Source organism: Typopeltis vanoorti, chromosome 25, assembly GCF_054136105.1.
Source record: "Typopeltis vanoorti isolate ZY-2024b chromosome 25, IOZ_Tvanoo_1.0, whole genome shotgun sequence".
In the NCBI taxonomy this organism is placed as follows: Eukaryota; Metazoa; Arthropoda; class Arachnida; order Uropygi; family Thelyphonidae; genus Typopeltis; species Typopeltis vanoorti.
The window spans coordinates 52,526,573-52,550,439 of NC_143573.1; the positions used below are offsets into that span (position 1 = coordinate 52,526,573).

The window sequence follows — 23,867 nt, forward strand, 5'->3', positions numbered from 1 at the left end:
GGTATTGTTCAGAGACAATCCATCTAACCAATCTATTTTCCATTCCCATCTTCTGTAGCATGTACAATGACATGGTAATCATAATCTACCAAATCCCATTGCAAAATCCAAGAATATTACTGTATATGAATCTGCCATACTGAGAGAATCCTATATCCCATCAACCTAATCCTACATTCTATTCTTCACTTCAATACTCTGATAATATATGGAAAGCATATATGTTTTGTTTCTGGGAAAATTCCCATGCTACTCCTCTTAAACACTATTATTATTATTATGGCTATTATAGCCTGTTTTTGTTTTTATATATATATATATATATATATATATATTAGGGCATTATGGATGAGTATTAAAGGCAAATATGACAGAATAAAAGAGGAGGAAAAATTTTGTACATACCTTGTTTTGATACTAGAATGTCTTCAAATTCCATGTTCCTGCTGAAGGTTGTTTATAACAAGGGGAAGGGAGCGTGAGGGTCTGTGTGTTTTGATGCAGGAAGAATAAATTGGAAACCTGCCCCAGTTTTCTCATAAGTAAACCCTTCCCCTTCCCCCCCGAAAAAAAGCACCCTTAAACAGAATAATATATATATTATTAAAATAAACCCAGGTTTCCAATTTATTCTTCCCGAGTCAAAACACCCTCACACACATGCTCCCCCCCCCTTCTTATAAACAACCTTCAGCAGGAACATGGAATTTGAAGACATCTTAGTATCAAAACAAGGTATGTACAAAATTTTTCATCCTCTTTTATTCTGCTATAATTGCCTTCAATAGTCACCCATAATGCCCTAAAATTGATATGTTTTTTTTTTATTTAGAAAAAAGAACACAACTTATGCATAATCCTCATTTAATACAATCAAATGTAATTCTAATTAACTATGTTAGGATTTCTTTTTCCCTTTGTTATATATATAGTACAAACAGAAGAGGGGGGAAAAAAAGAGTTAAGCAGTATGTCTATTTAGTCCTACTTACTTTGAAAACTGATCATAAAATGGTGAACGAAGAAAGTATAACAGCATAACAAGAGCTCTTCTACTTAATTCCACTCTCTCTTCTTTATTCATCTCTTTGCGATCTCCAAATAACTGTAGGCTGGATATGAAACATTAACAAAAGTGGCATTTTGAATAAATGAAGTGTTGAAAAAAATGCACATGGAACATTAATATGTATTAAATCATCAATGCAAGATCTGATCATAAAGCATGAAAGTTGACTGTTTTTCCAATGATAAACATTAGCTGGCGACATGAAAGTACTATGTGCAGGTCTGTGTGTTGGTATCCAAATCAGTGCGTCTAAGATGTAACATGCCAGAAATGTGGACATCATCCAGCCATGAAGGCTGCATAACAATATTCCTACTCACTTATACTACGATTTTTTTTTTTTTTTTTGTAAGGACAGTATGCATCATACTACTCTTCAGGAAATGGTTCCATGTGGCCTTGTAATTGTTTCCTAAGCTTAATGCATAAAACTAGAAGTTTTAGTGATGTTGACAAAATGTAAGGGAATTTTATCAATACCAAAAAGATTGTTTACAAGATAGGAACAGGGATACTGTTATACTAGTATAAGCACACACATATACAGAAGAAAAAAACTGTTTTATGGAGATAACTCCATCTTCCTCTTCAGATTTTTGCACAGCTTAATTTTTTTTTTTATTTGTCCAATGGGCCAAATGAAACGAGCTGCATACATATGTTTCTTATTTTAATGATATTTAAATACTTTTATAGCATTCATTTTCATGTGACAAAATATTTAAAAACTGTTGTGGAATGTTCATGAATGCTATAAATATATACACTTGAACGTGCATGTTAAATCATCAATTTCCTGATATGTAACTAACGAAGGGGGTGTTCAAGGTTACTATGACAGCACTACATGATTAAGTTTACATTATTATTAATCTATCAACAATTTTCCTCCAAATCAGTCTATTACTTGTGAGTACTCCAATATTGTTATATTTAATATTTCATGCTTATAAGTCACTTCTGACTGAATCGATTCACTTAGACCTTGGTCTTCCTTTGGGTCTCTTTCCTGCCATTTTGGCATCAAATGCCTGTTTTGCTAAATTTTCCTCCCCCATTCTATTTAAGTGACCACACCACCTTAGATTAGCTCTGATGAGACATTCTTGAATGCTAATAAAAGGTTCTTTCTAACATTTCATTTTTAATATGATTCTGCCATCAGTTCACTCTTCTAATTTTTCTCAGAACCCTCATATCTGTGGTCTCTAGTCTTTGATGAAGTGATTTTTTTCTAATCCAACTCTCAGATCCATAACTTAAAAGTGGCTTGAACACCGTCTTGTATATTGCTAGTTTGGCTAATTTCTCTCTTATTCCATATAAATTTATTCAGCTGGCTATCCAACATACCAGCTTTGCTTATTCTGTTGTCTATTTCCAGATTTCACCTGCCATCTTGGGGTGCTATGCGGAGAACCAAACAAGGCTTCTGACCTAATGTCCAATCCTCACCTTACCTGGATACTGAACGAACGAGGATGGGCTGGCAATTTGGGATTTAGCCCACCAAATTGCATTTATTGGCTTAAACCAAAATAAAAAAAAAGTATGGTAAAACATGACAGAATTTCATGCCAGCTGAGGCGCAGCCTGGTTAAACAAGACCCCTGTTGTTTTTGCCAGGAAAACAGGGCAAACACCAAAAAGTCAGCTACTGGAATAAATCCTAAAACCCTACTCAACATCAGAGTTCAAGATAGGTACTATCAACATAAGCCTGAATGGCAAAGAATGGAGCTAGCTGAGGAATTGGATAAGTACTAGATTGACATAATATGGGTGACTGAAACAAAAAAGGCAAAAACTGGTTAGATCTTTCTGAGCAATGAATACAAAATGGTATATTCAGGCAATGACAATCAAGGAAAAGAAGGAGTACCCAAGGAATTAAGAAAAGTCTCATTGACTATTCAACACTAAATACGAGGCTAATCTTCTTGAATGGTAGGCAGTCTCAAGTAGAGTGGGGAACTGGACAATGAGACTTGTTTGTGCCTATGGTCCCAAAGAAGGTTCTACTAAGGTAGAAGTGGAGGAATTTTTTTCAGAAAAAGCAACTGACACAATGAAAAAGGAAAAGTTGGTCCTTGTTGGGGATTTAAATAGCAGAGTAGGAAATGATTGTCAGACATACAAAAATATATTGTGAATATTTGGAGAAAAGAGCAAAGCTAATAATAATGGCAAATATCTGTGTTAGTAATATCCATATTACTAAAACTGTGTTCCAACATAAATATGTGCACAAATTCACATGGAGAGAAGAGGCAAGGAATGAGAAAAGTCTCATTGACTATGCTATTGTTGATAGTGCTGTTTTCTCCCTGGTGCAAGACACTAGTGTACACCAGGGAGAAAACAGCACTATCAACAATAAGTCAATGAGACTTTTCTCATTCCTTTCCTTTTCTCTCCATATGAATTTGTGCACATATTTATGTTAGAACACAGTTTTAGTAATATGGATATTACTAACACAGATATTTGCCATTATTATTAGCTTTGCTCTTTTCTCCAAATTTTCTCAATATATTTTTATATATGAAATTGGAAGTGATCACCATTTAGTCTTGAGCAGAATAACATTGAATTTCATATTAAAAAGAAAAACATATACGAAGGTTTTTAAAGCAAATAAAAGTTGAGCAGCTCTCAGATTTGAACTATAGACTAAAATACACAAACATGATTAAAGAAAAAATTAAAGAGTTTGAGAACAGGAACCAAACCTTTGAGATATAGTGGCAAGCCCTGAAGAAAACACTGATTGATTGGCATGTGGTGAGGTTGTCTGTAAAGATGTAAAGATAGAAAAATCAGAACTCCATGATGGTGGACACAGGAAGTTAAAGAGGCAGTGAAAGTAAAGAAGAAAACATATCAAAAGTTCCTGGAAAATAAGTCAGTTTGTGCTCTTAGAGAATACAGAGACAAATGTAAGAAAGCTAAACACTGTGTAAAACTAGCTACACAAAACTCATGGGATGACTTTGGTAAGAACATACCAAATAAATAAATATCAAGAAGTGGCAAGATATTCTAGAGGTTATTGAAGAAGCTTAGGAATGGAGGAAAGAGTTCTGTAAGAGGAGTTAGAGGTGATAAAGGTCACATGAAAACAGGAGAAAAAGATATCCTTGAAGTATGGAGTGGTTGCTTCAAAAAATTGCTAAATGAAACAAGCAGCGATGACAACACAGTGGTAAAAAATACTGACCAGATATGCAGCCAGGAATGCATATCCATACTTGAAGTAGAAAAAGTCATCAAAAGCCTGAAATGTGTGAAAGACAGCAGGAACTATTAAAGCTATTACTATGTAGCCACTGAAGATGGTCTGTTATATTGAGACTGAAATATTTGGCAGATTAAATAATATTCTTGTGTAAACATGTATATATTTTATAGCAGGAACAGATGATATTTGACCAGAAATGCTCAAGTATAGAGGTATAAGTCTTACAGTGGCTGCACTGCATAGTTCAGAAGGCCTGGACAGAGGGATGAATTCCAGATGATTGGAGTAGAACTCTCATAGTACCCATATATAAAAAGAGAAATAAAACTGAATGTGAGAATTACAGAGGTATTTCTCTACTGACTGTTACTAGTAAGATATATGCAAGTATACATGAGAAAAAGTTGAGAAGGATTGTGGAAGGGAAGCTTGATGAAGAGCACGCTGGATTCAGACCAAATAAAGGCTGTCAGGATCAGATATTCACTTTATGACATATAGTTGAGAAATCATGGGAATATAACAAAGATCTGTATTTAAGTTTTGTAGATCTGGCAAAGGAAAAGGCATATGACAAGGTGCCAAGAGAGAAGCTATTCAAAACACTACAGTTATATGGTTAATGGGACATTATATCAAGCAATACTTAGTCTTTGAGTTGGAAGTCAGCAGTTAGAATTGAAGGAAGTACAGGAAGGTGGTTTAATGTTAAATATGGTGTCAGACAAGGATGTTCATTATCCCCTCTTTTATTCATTATATCTATATGGATCATATTATGAAGGAAAGTGGTATTAAACCTGATATCAAAATTGGAGATGTTAATGTCAGCTCTCTGCTTTATGTGGATGATGTTGTACTTCTAAATAAATATGCTACAAGTCTGTAAGATTCCCTGACTAAAGTGAATAATTGTTGTAATAGATATGGTATGAAGGTCTGCATTAAAAAGACACAGACAATGAAAATAGGCTGAAACACTGAAAATGTTGTGAATGGAGAACCTATAGAACAAATAAAACATTTCAGCTACTTAAGCACAATTTTTAGTAAAGATTGTAAATTAAATATGGAAATAAACAGAATCAACAAAGCTGGTATGGTAGGAGGTCAACTGAATGAATTTATATGAAATAAGAGAGAAATTAGCCAAAATACTAAATTAGCTGTGTATAGGAAGTATTCAAGCCAATTTTAACTTATGGATCTGAGAGTTGGGTCAGAAGTAAAACACTTGATCAAAGACTGCAGATATGAGAGTCCTGAGAAAGATTAGGGGGTATGAACAGATGGCATCAATGGCAATATTAAAAATGAGGATATTAGGAATGCTAATACATTCCTCAGCATCCAGGAATGCATTAGCAGAGCTAATCTCAGGTGGTATGGTCACTTAAACAGAATGGGAGAGTGAAAGATTAGCAAATCAAGTCTTCTCTGCCAGGATGACAGGAAAAAGGTCCAGAGGAAGACCAAGATATAGGTGGATTGATAGAGTAAAATGTGCCTTAGAACAGTGCTTCCAAACTTCTGGATGTCAGGGCCCCCTTTGCAAAAATTAAAATATTTCACGCCCCCCCCCCTCGAAAAAAAATCATAATAGAGAGATATATTATTATGATATTTATTGTATTTATATTCAATACAAAACATACATTGCGAATATTTCAAAAATAAAATGCATATATTACATTTTTTTGCCTCTTACCGTTTGGTTCTGAAGATAATGTGGGCTGTTCTGGAAAATATGAAATACTGTCCTTTTTTTTTTTTTGTCTGTTTCTGCTTCTTCTGATCGTTCGCGGGATTTTTTTTTTTTTAATCAGCCACTTATCCATCTCAGGATTAAATTTTTTAACGTAGAATAGATCAAATAATATCACCACTTACTGATACTACCACACCACAGACTGATAACATGAAATTAGTGAATATTATCTGAATAAGGGAATCCCCGGACCAGGAACATTTTTCTCTTTTGTGACTTTTCTCCCTTTACGGTAATTAAACCTAACGAAACAGACAGCAAAGGCAGGTTATTAAAACGTGCATATGATTGGTGCAGTATTAACAAAAGATCGCGCAACCGAAAGATAAAAGCATAGCTGACAATTGAGTTGAAATGCTAACTCTCTTCAACCGAATTCCACATGTGAAACTGCCATAACATTCATTATATATATATATATATATATATATATATATTACTTAGTTTTAACACTTTTACGAATTTTAACACGTTCGATTGAATTTTATTGCTGCCTTGGGAAATCGAACTCACACACACATCTAATTAATAACAATAGTTTTTAGTTAGATACTGTGTTTTCCCATGCAAAATATGGTTTTGTTTCAGTCTAAATAGCATAGTTTCTGTATGAGAGGACATGTGATTCATTAGTTAGTGTGTTTTTATCCCAGTTGTCTCTAATTGCACTATTTGTTGAGAAATATATTACACAGACTCCTCATACCTTATTCACTGGCATAATAAAAGTACTTGTTTTTATTGCCTCTGCAGTATAGTGGCTGTTAGGGAGGGTGTGTTGTTTACCAATGCAAGCGAGTTACTATCTCTCCACATGAACTTGTTTAAGCTTTTTTTTCATCTGTGAAGTATATGCAAAACTTTTATTGGTAACAGAAAACTAGCTCGGATGACAGTGATAATATAAAACGAGTTTCGATACTTATATATATATATTAGTCAATATCAACAGTCCTTGATTACGAACGCATGATGAAAGGGATAGGAAGATTTGGAGCTTCCCTGGAGAGCATTCGAAGTAAACACAATTAACCACTACTTTGAAATGAAACATATGAATAAGCAATATTTACTAATATTCATTAAGCGCCGAAATATGCAGGAAGCAAAGTTTGTGAACCAACACCAATGTGTGAATTTTTCCATTAAAATATAAAAAATGACAAAAAAGAAATAATAAAAGTTAAATATGTTTCTTTTAAAATAAAAAATCTACTTAATCTTAAAACATTTTAAATTTGTTTTCATTATATCACGCCCCCCCTCAACAAAACCTATGGCCCCCAAGGGGGCCCGCGGCCCACAGTTTGGGAAGCACTGCCTTAGAAGACAGAAATATAAGACTTGATAATATTGGAGTGTTGACAGGTAACACTGATTTCGAGGAAAATTGTAGATATGGAGTTAGTAATGATGTAATTTTTCATGTAGTACTATCATATCATATCCTGTACACCCTTTAAGGGTATATATCAGGAATTTGATGATGACCTGCCATCTTTACTAAAAACTGTGATAAAATAGCCAAACTATTTTACTTACTCTATAGCATCTTCATTCAGAATGGAGCTGAAGTTTTCTATGCTCGTGCCTATTTCCATAGTTTCAGTCTTTTTATTATTTTCATGCCAAATTTAATACAGCTGTTATTCAATTTAGTTAGAGAATCCTGGAGACTTGCACTAGATATGTTCAGGAGTATTTCAGATGATGTACTCCTGAACATACAAAGAGAGTAAGTTTGACATCTCCAATTTAATATCAGGCTTAATGCCACTTTCTTTCATAATGAGATCCATAAGTTGCATATGTATTTTTATTTTAATGATATTTAAATGCTTTTATAGCATTCATGGTCATGCCATAAAATATTTAAAAATTGTTGTGGAATATTAACAAATGCTATAAACATATTCACTTGAATCTACATGAATATATAAGTTAATTTATGAGAAATATTAAGAAAATCATTTGTAACAGCACACCAAAGTTTTCTACTATGGACTGCTAAAGCACTGCAAAAAATATTAAAAAGATAGCAAATACAAAACTGTATACTTAGAGAATATATGTATATTTGTTATGTGAAACAGTAATGACAAAACCATTGCAGTGTTATTCCTACTTTTATTTAACTGCACATATCACCAAACCAAGACAATATTTTCTAACAACTGTCTAAAAAACTGGAGAAAATTTGCAGTTCTCATGCTCTCAGTATACTAAACATACCAATATTCGAGTAATGTAATTTAATTATTTTTGCTTGTCACAGTTAATAATTCATAATCTTACCAAACATTTAATTCTATATCTACATACAATTAATAAATTTATATTTTGTTATAAATTAAGAAATTAATCACTGTTATAAATTTATTTAGTATACTGTTATTCCTGAAAGGCATACAAATGAATTGGTGTTAGAAAAGATCAGTAGAACTTTAAGGCTCCTTAAAGATATTGACTGGACAAATTGAAAGGATGGAAAAAGGTTTTCTCAGAACATTAATAGAAGATAGTTACTGGAAAAAGATAAAGTGGTAGACTGTCAATGAGATAGATAGATAGATGGATGGATTGTGTGTGTGGACTGACTGATCTTCAGAGAGTTAAAGCCTTCAGAAAAGCATACAACAGGACTATATAGTGAGGCCTGGTCTGGCACATCACCAAGCATTGGAGTGACCATATGGCATCTGTGAATGCCCAGTAAACATGTGATGATGACACTCTTATTCAGCATGTCTAATTACTTCTATAACTATACACCAATACATGTCCCAGCTACTTATTTCATATCAAACACTTGGGTGGAGGGGAAGATCTGATATGATGACATTACATATTTGAACTATTTTTGTAACAAATATTTTTAAAATATCAAAAAATATTTATCTTCAATGGATAACTGCAAAATACAGTTACTGATTTATCTCAGAATTTTCAAATATGGTAAGTGTGGATACCACTATTTGCAATAGTCGATGAAACAAAAATAACATAGTGAGAGGAATTCAAATTAGCTGAAATAAGTGTAGTATCATTAAAATAACCTTCTCCCACTTCAGTTTATCTATAAACATTCAACCCATGGTACATACCAAAATACATTTCAATTATAAATTGGTTATAATAAGAGATGCCACACCTTCTCATATGGGAATAAGTGTACATTAATAAATTAACATTCTTTTTAAACTAATAGAAGCTTAGGTGTTGAACTTTATTGATATTCTAAACGGTATTATAACACCAAACTAATTAAATTATATAAGTATGAGAAGAGAATTTCAAAAAGAAACAGATGGACTTTGATTATGAAAAATCTTTGACAAAATTAGTACACCAGAATTGTTTAAAATATTAACCGATTTAAATATGCCAAACCAACTTTTACAATCCATTCAAGAAATCATAATCATCAAATTCCTGACATGTACCCTTGTCAGGATATGATAATACTACGTGAAAAATTTACATCACTACTAACTTCGTATCTACAATTTTCCTCCAAATCAATCTGTCACCTGTCAAGACTCCAACATTATCAGATTTTATATTTCTGTCTTCTAAGGCACTTTTTACTGTATCAATCCACCTATAATCGCCGCTAGAGGGCCAGGAACGGTCGTGTTTTCAGGGAGCTCCCGAAAGCTAAGTACAATTTTGAATGGAAATTAGAATATATGTTAAAAATCATAACGTAATATTGTCTAAATTTGGTAGCTTGTTGTGTCTGTGTGATTTTGGTGTAAATTCCGTTAATTTAGTATTTAACGATACGTTTCATAGATTTGAATATGGCGCCAATGCGACGTAAGATAATTGCGTCCAAAAATACGATGCCATTGTTCAAAAACTATAATGTGAGAGAATTTGTCCAATGTGATGTGTGTGGAATGTATGCATTCCCGAATGAGGCTGGAGTTTGGATTGAAAGTGATAGTGGTGGGAGAATGTGTAGAAAGTGTATGCAAAGTGAGGAGTCGAAGTATGTGTCAGGTTGTGAGACAGTTATGGTTGAAGAAAGCCAGAATGCGAGTGAAAATAGTGGCTTGATAGGGAATTGCGGTGTACAAGATGGCAACGTGAGCGGTGATCTAAGAAAGAGTGAGAGCAATTATACAGAAAGAGAAAATGGTTTGAATGATAAAAAAAATGAGGAATTATTTGTAGGAAGTGGGATCGCTAGGTTGCGCACAGCGATACAAAATGCGCAGCGGCAATTAGAGCACTTGCAAAACTCTTTCCAAAGTGATTCAGCTAACGTAAATAAACAGCGTGGGAGAGTTTCCGAAATGAAGGAAAGAGTGTTGTATGGTGACTCGTTATTAAGAGGAGTAATAGATGGGAGTGTAACTAAATCGTACTTACCGGGTGAGATGTAAGTGAGAGTATTAGAGTGCAAAAACAGAGGGTGAAAGAATTAATAATTGTGGTGGGTACGAATGAATTGAAAGGTGATAAATTTTTTATGAGAGAGGACTTGAAAGTATTGTTAAAGGTAGCGAAAGAAAAGAGTGACAGAGTTAGAATGGTGAGTCTGTTACCGCGGTATGACAGAGAGGAGTTTAGAAGGAGGGCCATAATCGCAAATGACATTATGCGCAGGTTATGCGGACGGTGTGGTGTGGAATGAGTTTGATTGGCGAAAGGACTTATACAAGATGGATGGCCTGCATTTGAATGGACTTGGTGTGCAGAGACTGGAAAAAGTGTTGCTGAATGAAGTGAAAATGGATGTGCAGAACCAGGGAAACTAGAACTACCAAGGAGGGGGGGGGGGGGAGAGTGGATATCCAGACATCAGTGAGACAGTTGAGTGTAAAAATGTATATAATGTACCTGAGCCAGCACTAAGGACAAAAAATGGGAATGGGACATTTAGAATAACGCATCAAGATAGGGGTGGGACAAAGGGATCACTGCAATTCATGTATACTAATGCCAGGAGTATTAGGAACAAGAAGGAAGAATTTTTGGCCTTGATTGGCTCTTCCTGGCCACAGGTTATTGGCATTAGTGAAACATGGCTGACGGAAGATGATATAGTTAGTGGGATAGAATGTGTAGGTTATAGTATGTTTAGGAGGGACAGAGAGAATAAAATGGGGGGAGAGGTGTTATTGATGATAGCCGATGAACTGCAGCCAAGGAAAATTGAAGTATTGCAGGATAGTGAAAGGAGCTCATTTGAGGCTATTTGGTGTGAGATTGACACTGGCAGAATAAAATATACAGTTGGGTGCAGCTATAGACCAGGTGATGGAATAGATGGTGGAGATGGTATGCATAAACAAATTGATGAAATGAGTGGAAGGAGGGTAATTATTATGGGGGATTTCAACTATGGTAACATTGATTGGAAGGAGGAGAGGACACATGTGAGGAAGGAAATGGATTTTATTCAATTATTAAGAGATAACTATCTGAAACAGCATGTAATTGAAAATACTAGGGGTGTGAGAGTGCTTGACCTGGTAATTGCATCTCAAAATTTGACTGTAATGAATATGACCATGTTGCCACCTATTGGTGAGAGTGATCATAAGGTCTTGACCTGGGAGGTGGCTAAAGGTGTGCAATTTGTGATTAAGACAGGGTATATGTGGAATTACCGTGCTGGCAAGTATGACAAGCTTAGGTGATTGCTTGGATCAGTGCCATGGCATGTACAACTGCAAGGGCTGGACGTCGATAGAGCATGGGAAGTGGTCAAAGAGCATTTACAGGAGGTTATGGCTGATTGTATACCTAAGGTCCGAATAGTGAAACAAGTAGGGGTTAAATGGATGAATAACACCATTAAGCTTGAGCTGCAAAAAAAGAAACAACTATGGAGGGAATTTAAAGAAAGGGGTGACCTGCAGGCACACAAACGGTATAAAGTGCAGGCCAGAAGGGTAACGAGTGTGGTAAAAACAGCAAAAGCCGATTATGAAAGGAAACTAGCTATGCAAGCAAAAGAGAATCCCAAACAGTTCTTTCAATATGCTGCAAGCAAGAAAAAAACTGTACATGGCAAAATGATTTTAAGGAATGACGATGGTAAAGAGTTCACTGAACCAGTCGATATAGTGGAGTTACTGAGCGCGCACTTTGCAAAAGTATATCATCCAGGTGGTGACGTTGAAAAAATGAAGGAACCATTAGTTTATAAGGGAATTGTGATGAATGAAGTGGAGGTGAATAGTCTATTACAGAACCTTAATGTGAATACATCTGTGGGATTGGATGGTATACCGGCACGGGTCTTGCATGAAGCGGCTAAGGAATTATCAGTGCCCTTGACCATGTTGTTTAATCTGAGTCTCGGGTCTGGCTTAGTCCCGAAGGCGTGGAAAGAGGGGAAAATAGTTTCACTGTATAAAGGAGGATCCAAGACTATGGTTGCAAATTATCGACCGATCAGCATATCAGGAGTCGTTGTCAAGGTCTTGGAGAAAGTAGTCAAGGGAAAAATACAGGAATGGATTGATGAAAATGAGATACTGTACAGAGGACAGCATGGCTTTGTGAAGGGTAGATCATGCCTCAGTAACTTGCTCAAGTTTTATAACAAGGTGACGGCTGAACTGGATAAGGGAAATGGGTTTACAGTGATACTGCTGGACCTGGCAAAGGCGTTTGACAGGATACCACATGGAATTCTAATCCGTAAACTACAACATATGGGAATGGATATAGGGTTGGTGAGATGGATAGCTGGGTGGTTGATGGAGAGATATCAAAGAGTAGTTTATTCAGGAGTAGAGTCCAAAAGACAGCCTGTGACTAGTGGTGTGCCACAGGGTTCTGTTCTTGGACCACTGCTGTTTAATCTGTTCATTAACGATATAGGGAAGGGTCTAAGTGGGGCAGTTCATTTGTTCGCTGATGATGCAAAGTTGGGTAGGGCAATAGTGAACGCAGAAGATGTCAAAGTCTTGCAAGATGACTTAGATAGATTGGAGTTCTGGACTAAGGAGAATGGATGTCAATTTAATGTGACAAAATGTAAGGTTATGCATTTCGGAGTGAAAAGATTAGCAGCAGTATACCACATTGGTGGAACTGTACTCCAAGAGATTGATGAGGCCAGGGACTTGGGAGTGTTGGTGGATAGGGAGATGAAGTTTAGGGGGCACATTGCGAAAGTAGCTAAATCGGCTCATCAACTCACTTGGTTGTTGAAAAATACCTTGATGAGAAGAGACAAGCAAGTTATTGTACCTCTGTACCGAGCCCTGATAAGACCTCATCTCGACTACTGTGCCCAGATTTGGTCACCTCGGTCCCTTCTTGATGGGGAGGAGGTGGAGAGGATCCAGAGGCGAGTGACTAAGATGATAGCAGGTCTATGGAATGAACCATATGAGAACAGGTTGAAGATTTGTGGGTTGCAGAAACTAGTTGATAGGCGGAAAAGGGGAGATACGATTGAGACATTCAAATTGCTAAAAGGATTCTATAGGATTAATTCAGAGGATATTTTTGAGATCAGGACTGGTGGTGGGAGAACTAGGGGACATCCATGGAAGCTGGGCAAGAGTGTGGTTAGCAGGGGTGTTAGAGCTGGGTTCTTTACTTTTAGAGTGGTAAATGAGTGGAATAAGCTGCCAGAGTCTGTTGTGAGTGCTATGACGGTGAGTGAGTTCAAGGCAAGGTATGATAGATACTGTGAGAATGTTGAACAGTTGTGTGAACATGATGTTTAGGGCCTCCCTCGATGAGTCTAAGGACTCCCTGGAGTAGCCCGTAGTAATAATATCTTGGTCTTCCTATCTTTTTCCTGCCAACCTGATAGAGAACATTTATTTCACTAATCTTTCCTCTCCCATTCTGTTTAAGTGACCATACCACCTGAAAGTATCTGTGCTAACACATTCCTGGATGCTAACAATGTCAAGTTCTTATCTAATTTCCTCGTTTTTAATATGATATTGCCAATGATGCCATCTGTTCATGTACTTAATCTTTCTCAGCACTCTCATATCTGCAGTCTCTAGTCTTTAGTCAAGTGTTTTACTTATGACCTAACTCTCAGATCCATGAGTTAAAATTGGAATATTGTCTTGTATACAGCTAATTTAGTGTGTTGACTAATTTCTCTCTTATTCCATATAAATTTATTCAGTTGACTTCCCGCCATACCAGCTTTGTTGATTCTGTTGTCTATTTCCATATTTAATTTACCATCTGCATTAAAAATTGTGCCTAAGTAGCTGAAACGTTTTACTTGTTCTATAGGCTCTCCATTCACAATGTAATTGATATTTTCAATGCTTCTGCCTTTTTTCTTTGTCTTTGTCTTGTTATTGCTGACCTTCTCACATTGTTTTATTTCCGTTTTTATATATGGGTACTATGAGAGATCTACTCCTATCATCTGGAATTCGTCCCTCTGTCCAGATCTTCTAAACTATGCAGGTAGCCACTGTAAGACCTTTATACCTCCATACATGAGCATTTCTGGTCAAATATCATCTACTCCCACTTCCTTTCCATATTTCAGGCGTTTTGTACTTCAAGTATGGATATGTATTCCTGACTGCATCCTTGTTCAGTGTTTTTTTTTTTACCACTGTGCTATCACTGGTTGTTGCATTTAGCAATTTTTCAAAGAAATGACTCCATACTTCAAGGATAGCTTTTTCTCCAGTTTGCATATCACCTCTTTTACAACACTCTTTCTTCCATTTCTGAGCTTTTTCAACAACCTCCACCTTCTTGATATTTATTTTCTGTATTCTTAACAAAGTCTTCCCATGACTTTTGTTTAGCTGGTTTTGCTCAGTGCTTTCTTACATTTGTCTCTATTCTGAAAGAGCACAAGTTGGCTTATATGCCAGGAACTTTCGATATGTTTTCTTCTTTTCCTTCACTGCCTCTTTAATTTCATGTGTCCATCTGGAGTTCTGATTTTTTCTATCCTTGCAGACAACCTCATCACATGCCTCTCTGGCTGAATCAGTTAATGTTTTCTTCAGGGCTTGCCACTGAATCTTCAAGGTTTGGTTCCTGTTTTCAAACTCTCATTTTTTCTTGAATAATGTTTGTGTATTTTAGTCTACAGTTCATGTGTGAAAGCTGCTCAACTTTTATTTGCTTTAAAACTTTCTTCAATGTTTTTCTTTTCAATATGAAATTCAATGTTATTCTGCTCAAGACTAAATGGTGATCACTTACAATTTCATATCCTTTGTACACTAGTGTCATGCACCAGGGAGAAAACATCACTATCAATAATAACATAGTCAATGAGAGTTTTCTTATTCCTTGCTTCTTCTCTCCATGTGAATTTGTGTACATTTTTTGTACACAATTTCAAATTGTTGGAACATGGTGTTAGTAATAACCAGTCCATGTCCTGAGCAGAAATCCAACAGGTATTTGCCATTATTACTAGCTTTGCTCTTTTCTCCAATTTTCCCAAAATATTATTGTATGGCTGACAATCATTTCCTACTCTGCTAATTAGATCCCCAATGAAGATCGACTTTTCATTGTGTCAGTTGCTTTCTCTATGGCAGAGTCGAGTATCATCGGTCTCGTATTCAATGTATGAATAGTAACAAAACTATGAATAGAAGACTATATCTAGTACCATTATGGCTGCTCAAGACTTGCAAACCCTGCCTTGGAAACCCACCAAAGAATCCAATGGAAGAAGGCTACTAGTTGCCATACTTATAATTACTTCACAGAAATAATTACAAGTATGGTAACTGTTCCTTGAATTTGCTTCTGGTCTAAAAAAAAAAATCCTATTATTTAGGTATATTCACATTAATGTTTTTGGATGCAGGAAATTGCCTGAAGTGTGTGAAATGCTTATTCTGAGACAAATCAGCCAGGACCAAGAATGCCCAATCAAATTCAAGTGGCACAATCTAGGATTTGCCTCATTTCTTCATATTGTTTCTTTTACTCATACAGTAACCGTATCTTATTTCCTGATGATGCCAATTTGAATTTGGTGAAATACAGAAAATAATAAACAATTTTACTTACTATATATCCGCACTGTCATCTCATTCCTAAAATTAGCATAATGAATAACAATCTACATATAGTAACAATATAAGCCCTAAAAACTTTTTTCCCTATCTTTTCATTTAAATATACTGAAAAAAGTTCTATTAACATATTTCAAAAACACTAACACTGCTTATTTAGAAATATAATCAACTATTTTAAGTTAATTTAGGTATATTCAGGCCAATAAAATCAAATATATTTATCTAAATCTTTACCCAAATTAGAAGAGAATCAGCTACATCAAAGTTTATAATATCATTCTTGCTGTATTCCAAGATATCTGACCACAAGTTGCAATGGCAAATGCTTCTAATAGTTCAGAAAAATTTTATAATTGTTTTGGAATCTTAATTTTGGGCACGATTTGCTCTTTTTAAAGTATTTTTAAATTAATATAAAAATGACACTGTAATGATACTTTTAGTGTGAACTGAAGTTTCTGTAAGAATGTTTTGAAGCTGAAATAGCTAAAATAAACAAAAGATGCTGGAGGCTTTTACATACAAACGTTGTAGAAAGTTTTTTTTTTTAGACTATACTTTTTTTGTATGGTAATACTTTTCTATTACCAGTAAGGGAAAAGTGAATTATGGAACTTACCTGGTTACATCCATACCAAGAGATACCACCAATGGTTTCCAAGACATTTGACCACAAGTTGCAATGGCAAATACTTCCAATAGTTCAGGAACATTTACAAATTGTTTTGAATTCTTAATTATTACTTAATTTCAATAGAATGAAAAAGACGAAAACACACATCAGTTTGCCATTTAAAAAAATAGATATTTAAAAGCATATCTATGGTAAACTTAATCACACAGAAATACTAAGTGTAACAGAAGTATGAATGAGTTTGGGAAGAAAGAATGCTTACTTAGTAAGAATCTGTTACTTTTGAATTTTTAATTTTTTTTCTCCCCTTTTTGAAGGAAAAGAAAGTAGAAGAATGAATGAGGAGGAATAAATTAGCTACCCAGTACAGTTGATATTCAAACAGGAATATTCACGAGGTATCACAATTTAAACATGGCGACTACTATGTAATTAATACACACACACACACACACAGCTTGCACGGTTAGCCTAGTGGCTATGCGCTTCCCAACCATATGCCTGGGGAAGTAGTGTCCTAGGTTCAATTCCGTCGACGATGTGAGGAGGTTAAGGATCTTCCTCAGCCATAGCCAAGTTAGCCAGTCTTGGGTGTGTGGACAGCAGGGTTCCCCAAGTTTATCTGGGGTTTTTCATTCTGCAAGCAGGCAAACCGGCCCCGTCAACATACACGGATTGCAGTCATGAATATTGCCCTTAGGGGATGCAACAGAGGAGTGGCAAACCGGCTGTATTAATATGCCAGTAACTGCTCATTAGGAGGGGACTCAACCTGTCCTAGGACGGACGAGAAGGATATATATCGTTTGTATTTCTCTCATGTAATGCAACCGATGAAGTCTTCTGAGAAGATGAAATTAGTTGTGCAGTTTATTTAAAGTAAAATATAGTTTCTATTTTTATCTCTCTGTTTCTGATCATTTCTTCTGTTTAAAAAAAAAAATAATAATATACTCATGCACACATCAGTAATACATTCTTAAATTAAAATTTGATAACTTGAGAGATTATATTTAAAAGATTAATGGAAAGAAACATGGAAAATACAAAGCCAGTTTCAATAAAGAATTTTTTTTTTGATTCATAGACATTATCATCTTAATACTCCATGGAATCAAAGACTCATTTAGGAGGGCCCTTTCTCTCTCTCACACAGCTTATCATAAAATTCTCTGCAGACATAACATTCTCAGGTAATGCATTCTAATCATTCACAACTCTAGGTGTAAAAAACTTGATTCTCACTCCCTTGCTCACCTCCCTTATACAGGGATGAACTCTTGTTCACCATGATCTAATATTTTATGAAAAATCTCTTCAATGTTAATCCTATAACAACTCCTTGCCAACTTGTCTCTATCATATCACCCCTACTCTTCCTATCCACTAGACTGTAAATTGCATCTTCTCAACCTTTCTTCATATTCAGCATTCCAGGTATCAGAAATTACTTTAGCCTCAGGACCCTCCCTTTACAACATCTCTTCATCCTTTTAAAAACCAGGTAACCAAATCTGTTCACAGTATTCCATATATGGCATAACCAAGCCTTTATACAATGGAACCAGAATCTCCATATTTCTACAAGTCAGTGTCCTCTGTGTCGGTGTGTTGTACCCACAATTTTGGCAATGTATCCTCTAAATTGTAGATCCTTATCCATCATCACCCCCAAGATCTCTTATTTCCTCCACCTCTAATAATATATTCCCACCAAGCATAAATTCAACATCCCATCTTTGTTTTTCAAATTTTAGTATCTTAAATTTAGCAAAATTGAACTGGCATCCTCACTTCTATGCCCATTCACTCAATCTATTTGTAAGACCACAACATCTGCTCTACTCCTCATAGTTTGTCCCAATTTTGCATCATCTGCAAATAACTGAATATCCCATTCAAGTCTTCTGCAATATCATTAACATACAGGTTAAACAGCAATTGCCCTAAAAGAGACCCCTGAGCACAACTTGCTGATACCTATTAGATAGCCAATCTCCAATCCATCCATTCTAGTTTAACTATCAATTTATCATGCAGTAATCTATCAAAGCCTTTGCAAAATCTAAGTACACTATTCTGTATCCATCTCCTTTGTCCAATGAAGCTGTCACCTTATTGTAATAAATCAGTAGATCACTAAAACATGATCTCCCTTTAAGAAATCCCTGTGTCCATCATATATAATACCATTGTTGTTAATCCAATTCTGGATCCTGGTTCTCACCAGCCTCCCTAACACTTTAGCCACTACACCTCACAAACAGGCCTATAATTTGATGCTTGAGCTCTGTCACATAACTTATGAAGCAGTACAATCTTTTCTTCTTCCTCCTACACCTTTGGACCTTGACACAATGTAAGGCTCAAATTAAACAAATATGTCAAGGCAGATGTCGACTCCCTGGCACATTCCTTTAAAATATGTGGTGATACACTGCTTGGAAAGAAGTCAACGGATAAAATTGTGGGAGAAACAAACAGCCATGGCACCCTTAAAATGTAAGATCTCCTTTTACTACATACTTTCAACAAGTGTATGATAGTGATCAATGGGAATTTTGCATCATTCTTCCTGTAGGCATGTAATGAGATCCTGGACTGTTTGGATCAGATGTCCCTTGATCTCACTTGATGCTCCAGTTCATCCCCACAGATGTTCAATAGGGTTGAGATCAGGGCTCTGTGGAGACCAGTCGAGTGTGGTTATGTTCATATCACAAACCACGCAGTTACAGCAGCAGCCTTATGACATGATGCATAGCATTGCTGAAGGAAACAATGGTCAAGTCCACAGAAATGCCACAAAGTAGGAAGCATTGCATTATCCAGAATGTTCAGATATCTGAGTTCAATGTCCCTGGCACCAGAGGTCTGAGACCAAACCAGGAAAAACAGGACAATACCACCACTTCCGAATTTCATAGTTGAGATTATTTATTCTGGTAAGAGATGTTCACTGGGCATCCACCACACCTCCATCTGCTCGATAGAGGGTGTAGCGTGATTCGTCGTATTCATAACAAAACTTTCCAAGCTTCCCTGCCCCACTGTACATGTTCTTGGAACCACTGAAGATGATGCTGCATGTTAGTTCAGTAATGTGGGGCTTGCTTATTGTGGTCTTACAATGGAAACCCATGTTGTGAGCCTCAATTCTGAATGTTTTTGTGAAGATTCGTGTTCCAGTTGATGCCCGGAACTCTGCATTCAAAGTGTCACCGACAAATGGTAGTTTTTATGTATTATCCTTTGTAGCACCATAGGGTCATGTTTGGTGTGTGTATGTGTCATCCACTGTGGGTAGCACTTATAATTGAATGCCTGTGCTTCCATCTCAGTAAGGTATCAATCACATTTTGAGGATTGTTCGACAAATTGGATGGCCCAATTTGTCAACAAATCCTCACAATGGCATCCTATTACAATGCCTCTTTCAAACTCAGTCAGTTTCCTTCTCACAACCATTTCATCTGGACGTAGTTGCACTGACTTGGTAGCATTATATTCCTCCAATTTATAAAGACTACAAACATGACTTGTTACACAGCACAGTGCTCCTTGCCCATGGAGTGTCCATTGACTTCTTTTCGAGTAGTATATCATCAAGTCCAACAGCCTGATTAACCTCAAGTTTCTTCCATTCTCCCATATATATATATATATATATATATATATATATACACACACCTCTTTCTCACTCACAGTCTCTCCTCCTCATCATTCACTACTCTCAAACTCTCCATACTGTTACATTCACAAGGATGAAAGACCCTTTATGAACTGCTCATTAAATATCTTAACTGAATGAATAATATCTTATTCATTTGACATGTTTGGATTCATATACTATGTAGTTAGACTTTTATAACAGATAGTGATGTGATAAGAATGGCAATAAAAGTTCAGAATTTGGGATCCCCTCAAAAAGAATCATAGACCAAACAGTCTGTAAGGAATATCAAATATTCAACGGATGTTTATTTTATATCAGTAACAGCCATATAATCTGCTGGGCTATTCTTCATAATAAGGTCCATGTTCCACAGAATATATTCTGAACTCCGATGCACGAAAGCAAGTGCAAGTTCAACCTATTCCAAAAAAGGAGATAAAAGTAGTCATAAGCTACTCTCCTATTGTTATCACCTCAATCCTCTCCAAAATAGTAGAGAAGGTCATAAACAGTCAACTTCACTTCCCTAACAATTAACCAACCACAGTATGGATTATGCTAATCTGAATCCGTGGCTTATCTCTCAGCTTACATCACCCACCCACGAACACATTATGGAAAGGTTAAGAGAAACACATGCTGTCACTCTTAACATTTCCTGAGCATCTGATCATGGTTGGTATTGAGGCCTGCTAAGCACTCTGTAATTGGGTGGTCAGGTTTCTCTCAGGTTCTTCACTTCATGTCATGGTAAATAGCACCCTCTCTTCAAAATTTACTACAATGCAGAGTGCTTAAAGGTTTGTCTGCACTCAACATCACCGATCCTATTCACAGCTTAATGACACCATGCAGTGCTCAGACATCACATGCCTCAAGGTTATCAGCAACCAGTGTGTTCAACAGTGATTGATGCATCCTTCAATAGGGTAAGGATAACTAACCTGGCCAATGCTGACAAATCGCAGTTTTTGCCTTCTCACTGGCGAAGGAATTTCACCTTATCTATCTTGACCCATGATAATACAAAAATCAGAACTGGAGCATCTCTCTCTCTCTCCCTGGCTAGCATTTACCTCCAGCCTCTCCTGGCATAGACACAACACATCAATAACTTCCTCAGCCATTAAAAAAATTTGACTTTTTTTTTGCTCTAGATACCACTTTTCACTTATCCAGTTGCTTACTCTATACAAATCCCAAATCTGTCTATTCTCAGATTACTGTTCCCATTTAGGGTAGTGCATCTAAAACCTCTAAAAATTCTTGATGCTGTCCAGAAGAGTGGTTTAGCTGAGAGACGATCTTTCCCTCATTAACTCACCTCAACCTCTATCTCAGATACCCTGTTTCAGCTGTGTCTTTACTACATGTACTTCCATTTATGCTGCTCTACTGAGCTAGCAACCATCCTTACTCTACTTTGTTAGGGCCTATTAAAACAAAAGCAGCAACTGCCAATTCCTTTTCAGCAAACTGCAAACACACCAAACTTGCTTCTTCCTTCTTTGTGAAATGTTCCCCAATGACTACAACCTCCAACTATTCAAGAAAAATATTAATAGAATTTTTCTTTCTCAACCCACACCTGGACTCCACAGATGGCACTGATGTGTACTACAGGTTCTACCTCTTATGTATGGGATCAACATACACAGTAAATGTGAACAACAGCAAACACTACTATAGCGAAATGATGTGCTATAACAAAAAGTCCCAGCCTGTCCCACAGAACTCATCCTGAGCTCACCATTACAAACAGTAGAAGCTGAAACCTGCATGACAGCAAACTGAATTTCCCATTTCAAGTTCCCAGTTTATGTCCTAACATGGACTAATCTGGCTTGACGTGAAAGATTTATCCAGTAATTAAAGAGTATATCATAAAGTAACATGCTCTGTACCACTGTACTGTTTCAAATCATTATTTTTGATTATTGTGGAACATTTCAAATAATCAGGATGTCTGTTTAAGACATTGATTTCTCAGATATATCTTTAATCAACTTTCATTTTTCAGAAACTTTGGGTGTTGTGATATAAATAGGTTACTGTAATATTAGCAACTCTTTAATGACAACATTTCTACAAAAGCAAAGAAACTTATGCAATGCATAAACCTTACAGATAGGACTGATTTCTGAAACAACAATTATGATTCTTGTTTAACAGATGACACTAATAATATGAAATAGCACAAGTGTCAGTAAGTTCAATGCTTATAAGTCCCACCCCCCATGCCACTTTTAAGCTATATTACATCTCTTCAGCCTTTCTTCATCCACTGCAGGAAATAGCCCTCCCAACTTCCTCCATTTTTTCCTCTCTTTTGTCCCTGACCACCATTTCACTCATCTCCATATCCGGATATCATCTCTCCATCTTTATCTCTGTCCACCTCCTTTTCCTCTCTCTTGGTTACCATTCCATTATCAATCTTGTCTGCCTTATTCTCTCTACATGATCAGTCCACCTCCATTTTGAACTTTTTATCACTTCTATTATCTCTCTTACTCTTGTTTGTTTTCTTATTTCTTCATTCTTAATTTTATCCTTTTTAGTAATTCTTTTTTCCAGTTTTCTCTGTGCTATTCTCAGATCTTCACATTGTTTCTCTATTATGCTCCATGTCTCACTACCATATGTAAACACTGGTATCACACAGCTGTTGAATATTTTCCTTTTAAGCACAATGGTAGTTCTCCTGTTATATGTTCTTTTGGTATATTAAATGCTCTGTTACCTTGAATGATTCTTCTGATTTATTTTGTCTTTCTTTAAAACTGTTTGTCCAAGATATATTTGTCTACTTGATCTATTATTAATCATTTTCTTTTGTCATATATTTTGTTTTTTCAATATTTATTTTAAGTCCCATATTTTAGGCTGATGTTATACTTATCAATAAATCCACTACAAATCTGCAAGATTCCCTGACTAAATTGAATAACTGTTATAATAGATATGGCATGAAGGTCAGCAATAACAAGACAAAGATTATGAAAATAGAGAGAAGTATTGAAAATATCAGCTACATTGTGAATGGAGAACCGATAGAACAAATAAAACATTTCGGCTACTTAGGCACGATTTTTAGTGAAGATGGTAAATTAAATATGGAAATAGAAAACAGAATCAATAAAGCGGGTATGGTAGGAAGTCAACTGAATACATTTATATGGAACAAGAGAGAAATTAGTCAAAATACTAAATTAGCTGTATACAAGACAGTGTTCGAACCAATTTTAACTTATAGATCTGAGAGCTGGGTCAGAAGTAAAACACTTGACCAAAGACTAGAGACCGCTGATATGAGAGTCCTGAGAAAGATTAGAGGCGTGAACTGATGTCATCAATGGCAATATCATATTAAAAATGAGGATATTAGGAAAGAACTTGACATTGTCAGCATCCAGGAATGCGTTAGCAGAGGTAATCTCAGGTGGTTAAACAGAATGGGCAAGGAAAGATTAGC

General features: G+C 35.9%; 2 protein-coding genes across 2 annotated transcripts in view; one reads left to right on the forward strand and one right to left on the reverse strand.

Moving 5' to 3' along the window:
- LOC150092747 (uncharacterized) overlaps nt 1-23,867 on the forward strand; it is a 236,806-nt gene that overhangs the window by 182,755 nt on the left and 30,184 nt on the right. The window lies entirely within an intron of this gene.
- The window catches only part of Pex16 (peroxisomal biogenesis factor 16), a 131,488-nt gene that overhangs the window by 15,411 nt on the left and 92,210 nt on the right, over nt 1-23,867 (reverse strand). The window contains exons 6-7 of the mRNA XM_090414466.1: nt 16,702-16,774; nt 993-1,112 (exon numbers count right to left, since the gene is read on the reverse strand). Of these exons, the coding sequence (XP_090270592.1) occupies nt 993-1,112; nt 16,702-16,774 (193 nt within the window). The remainder of the gene's footprint in view (nt 1-992; nt 1,113-16,701; nt 16,775-23,867) is intronic.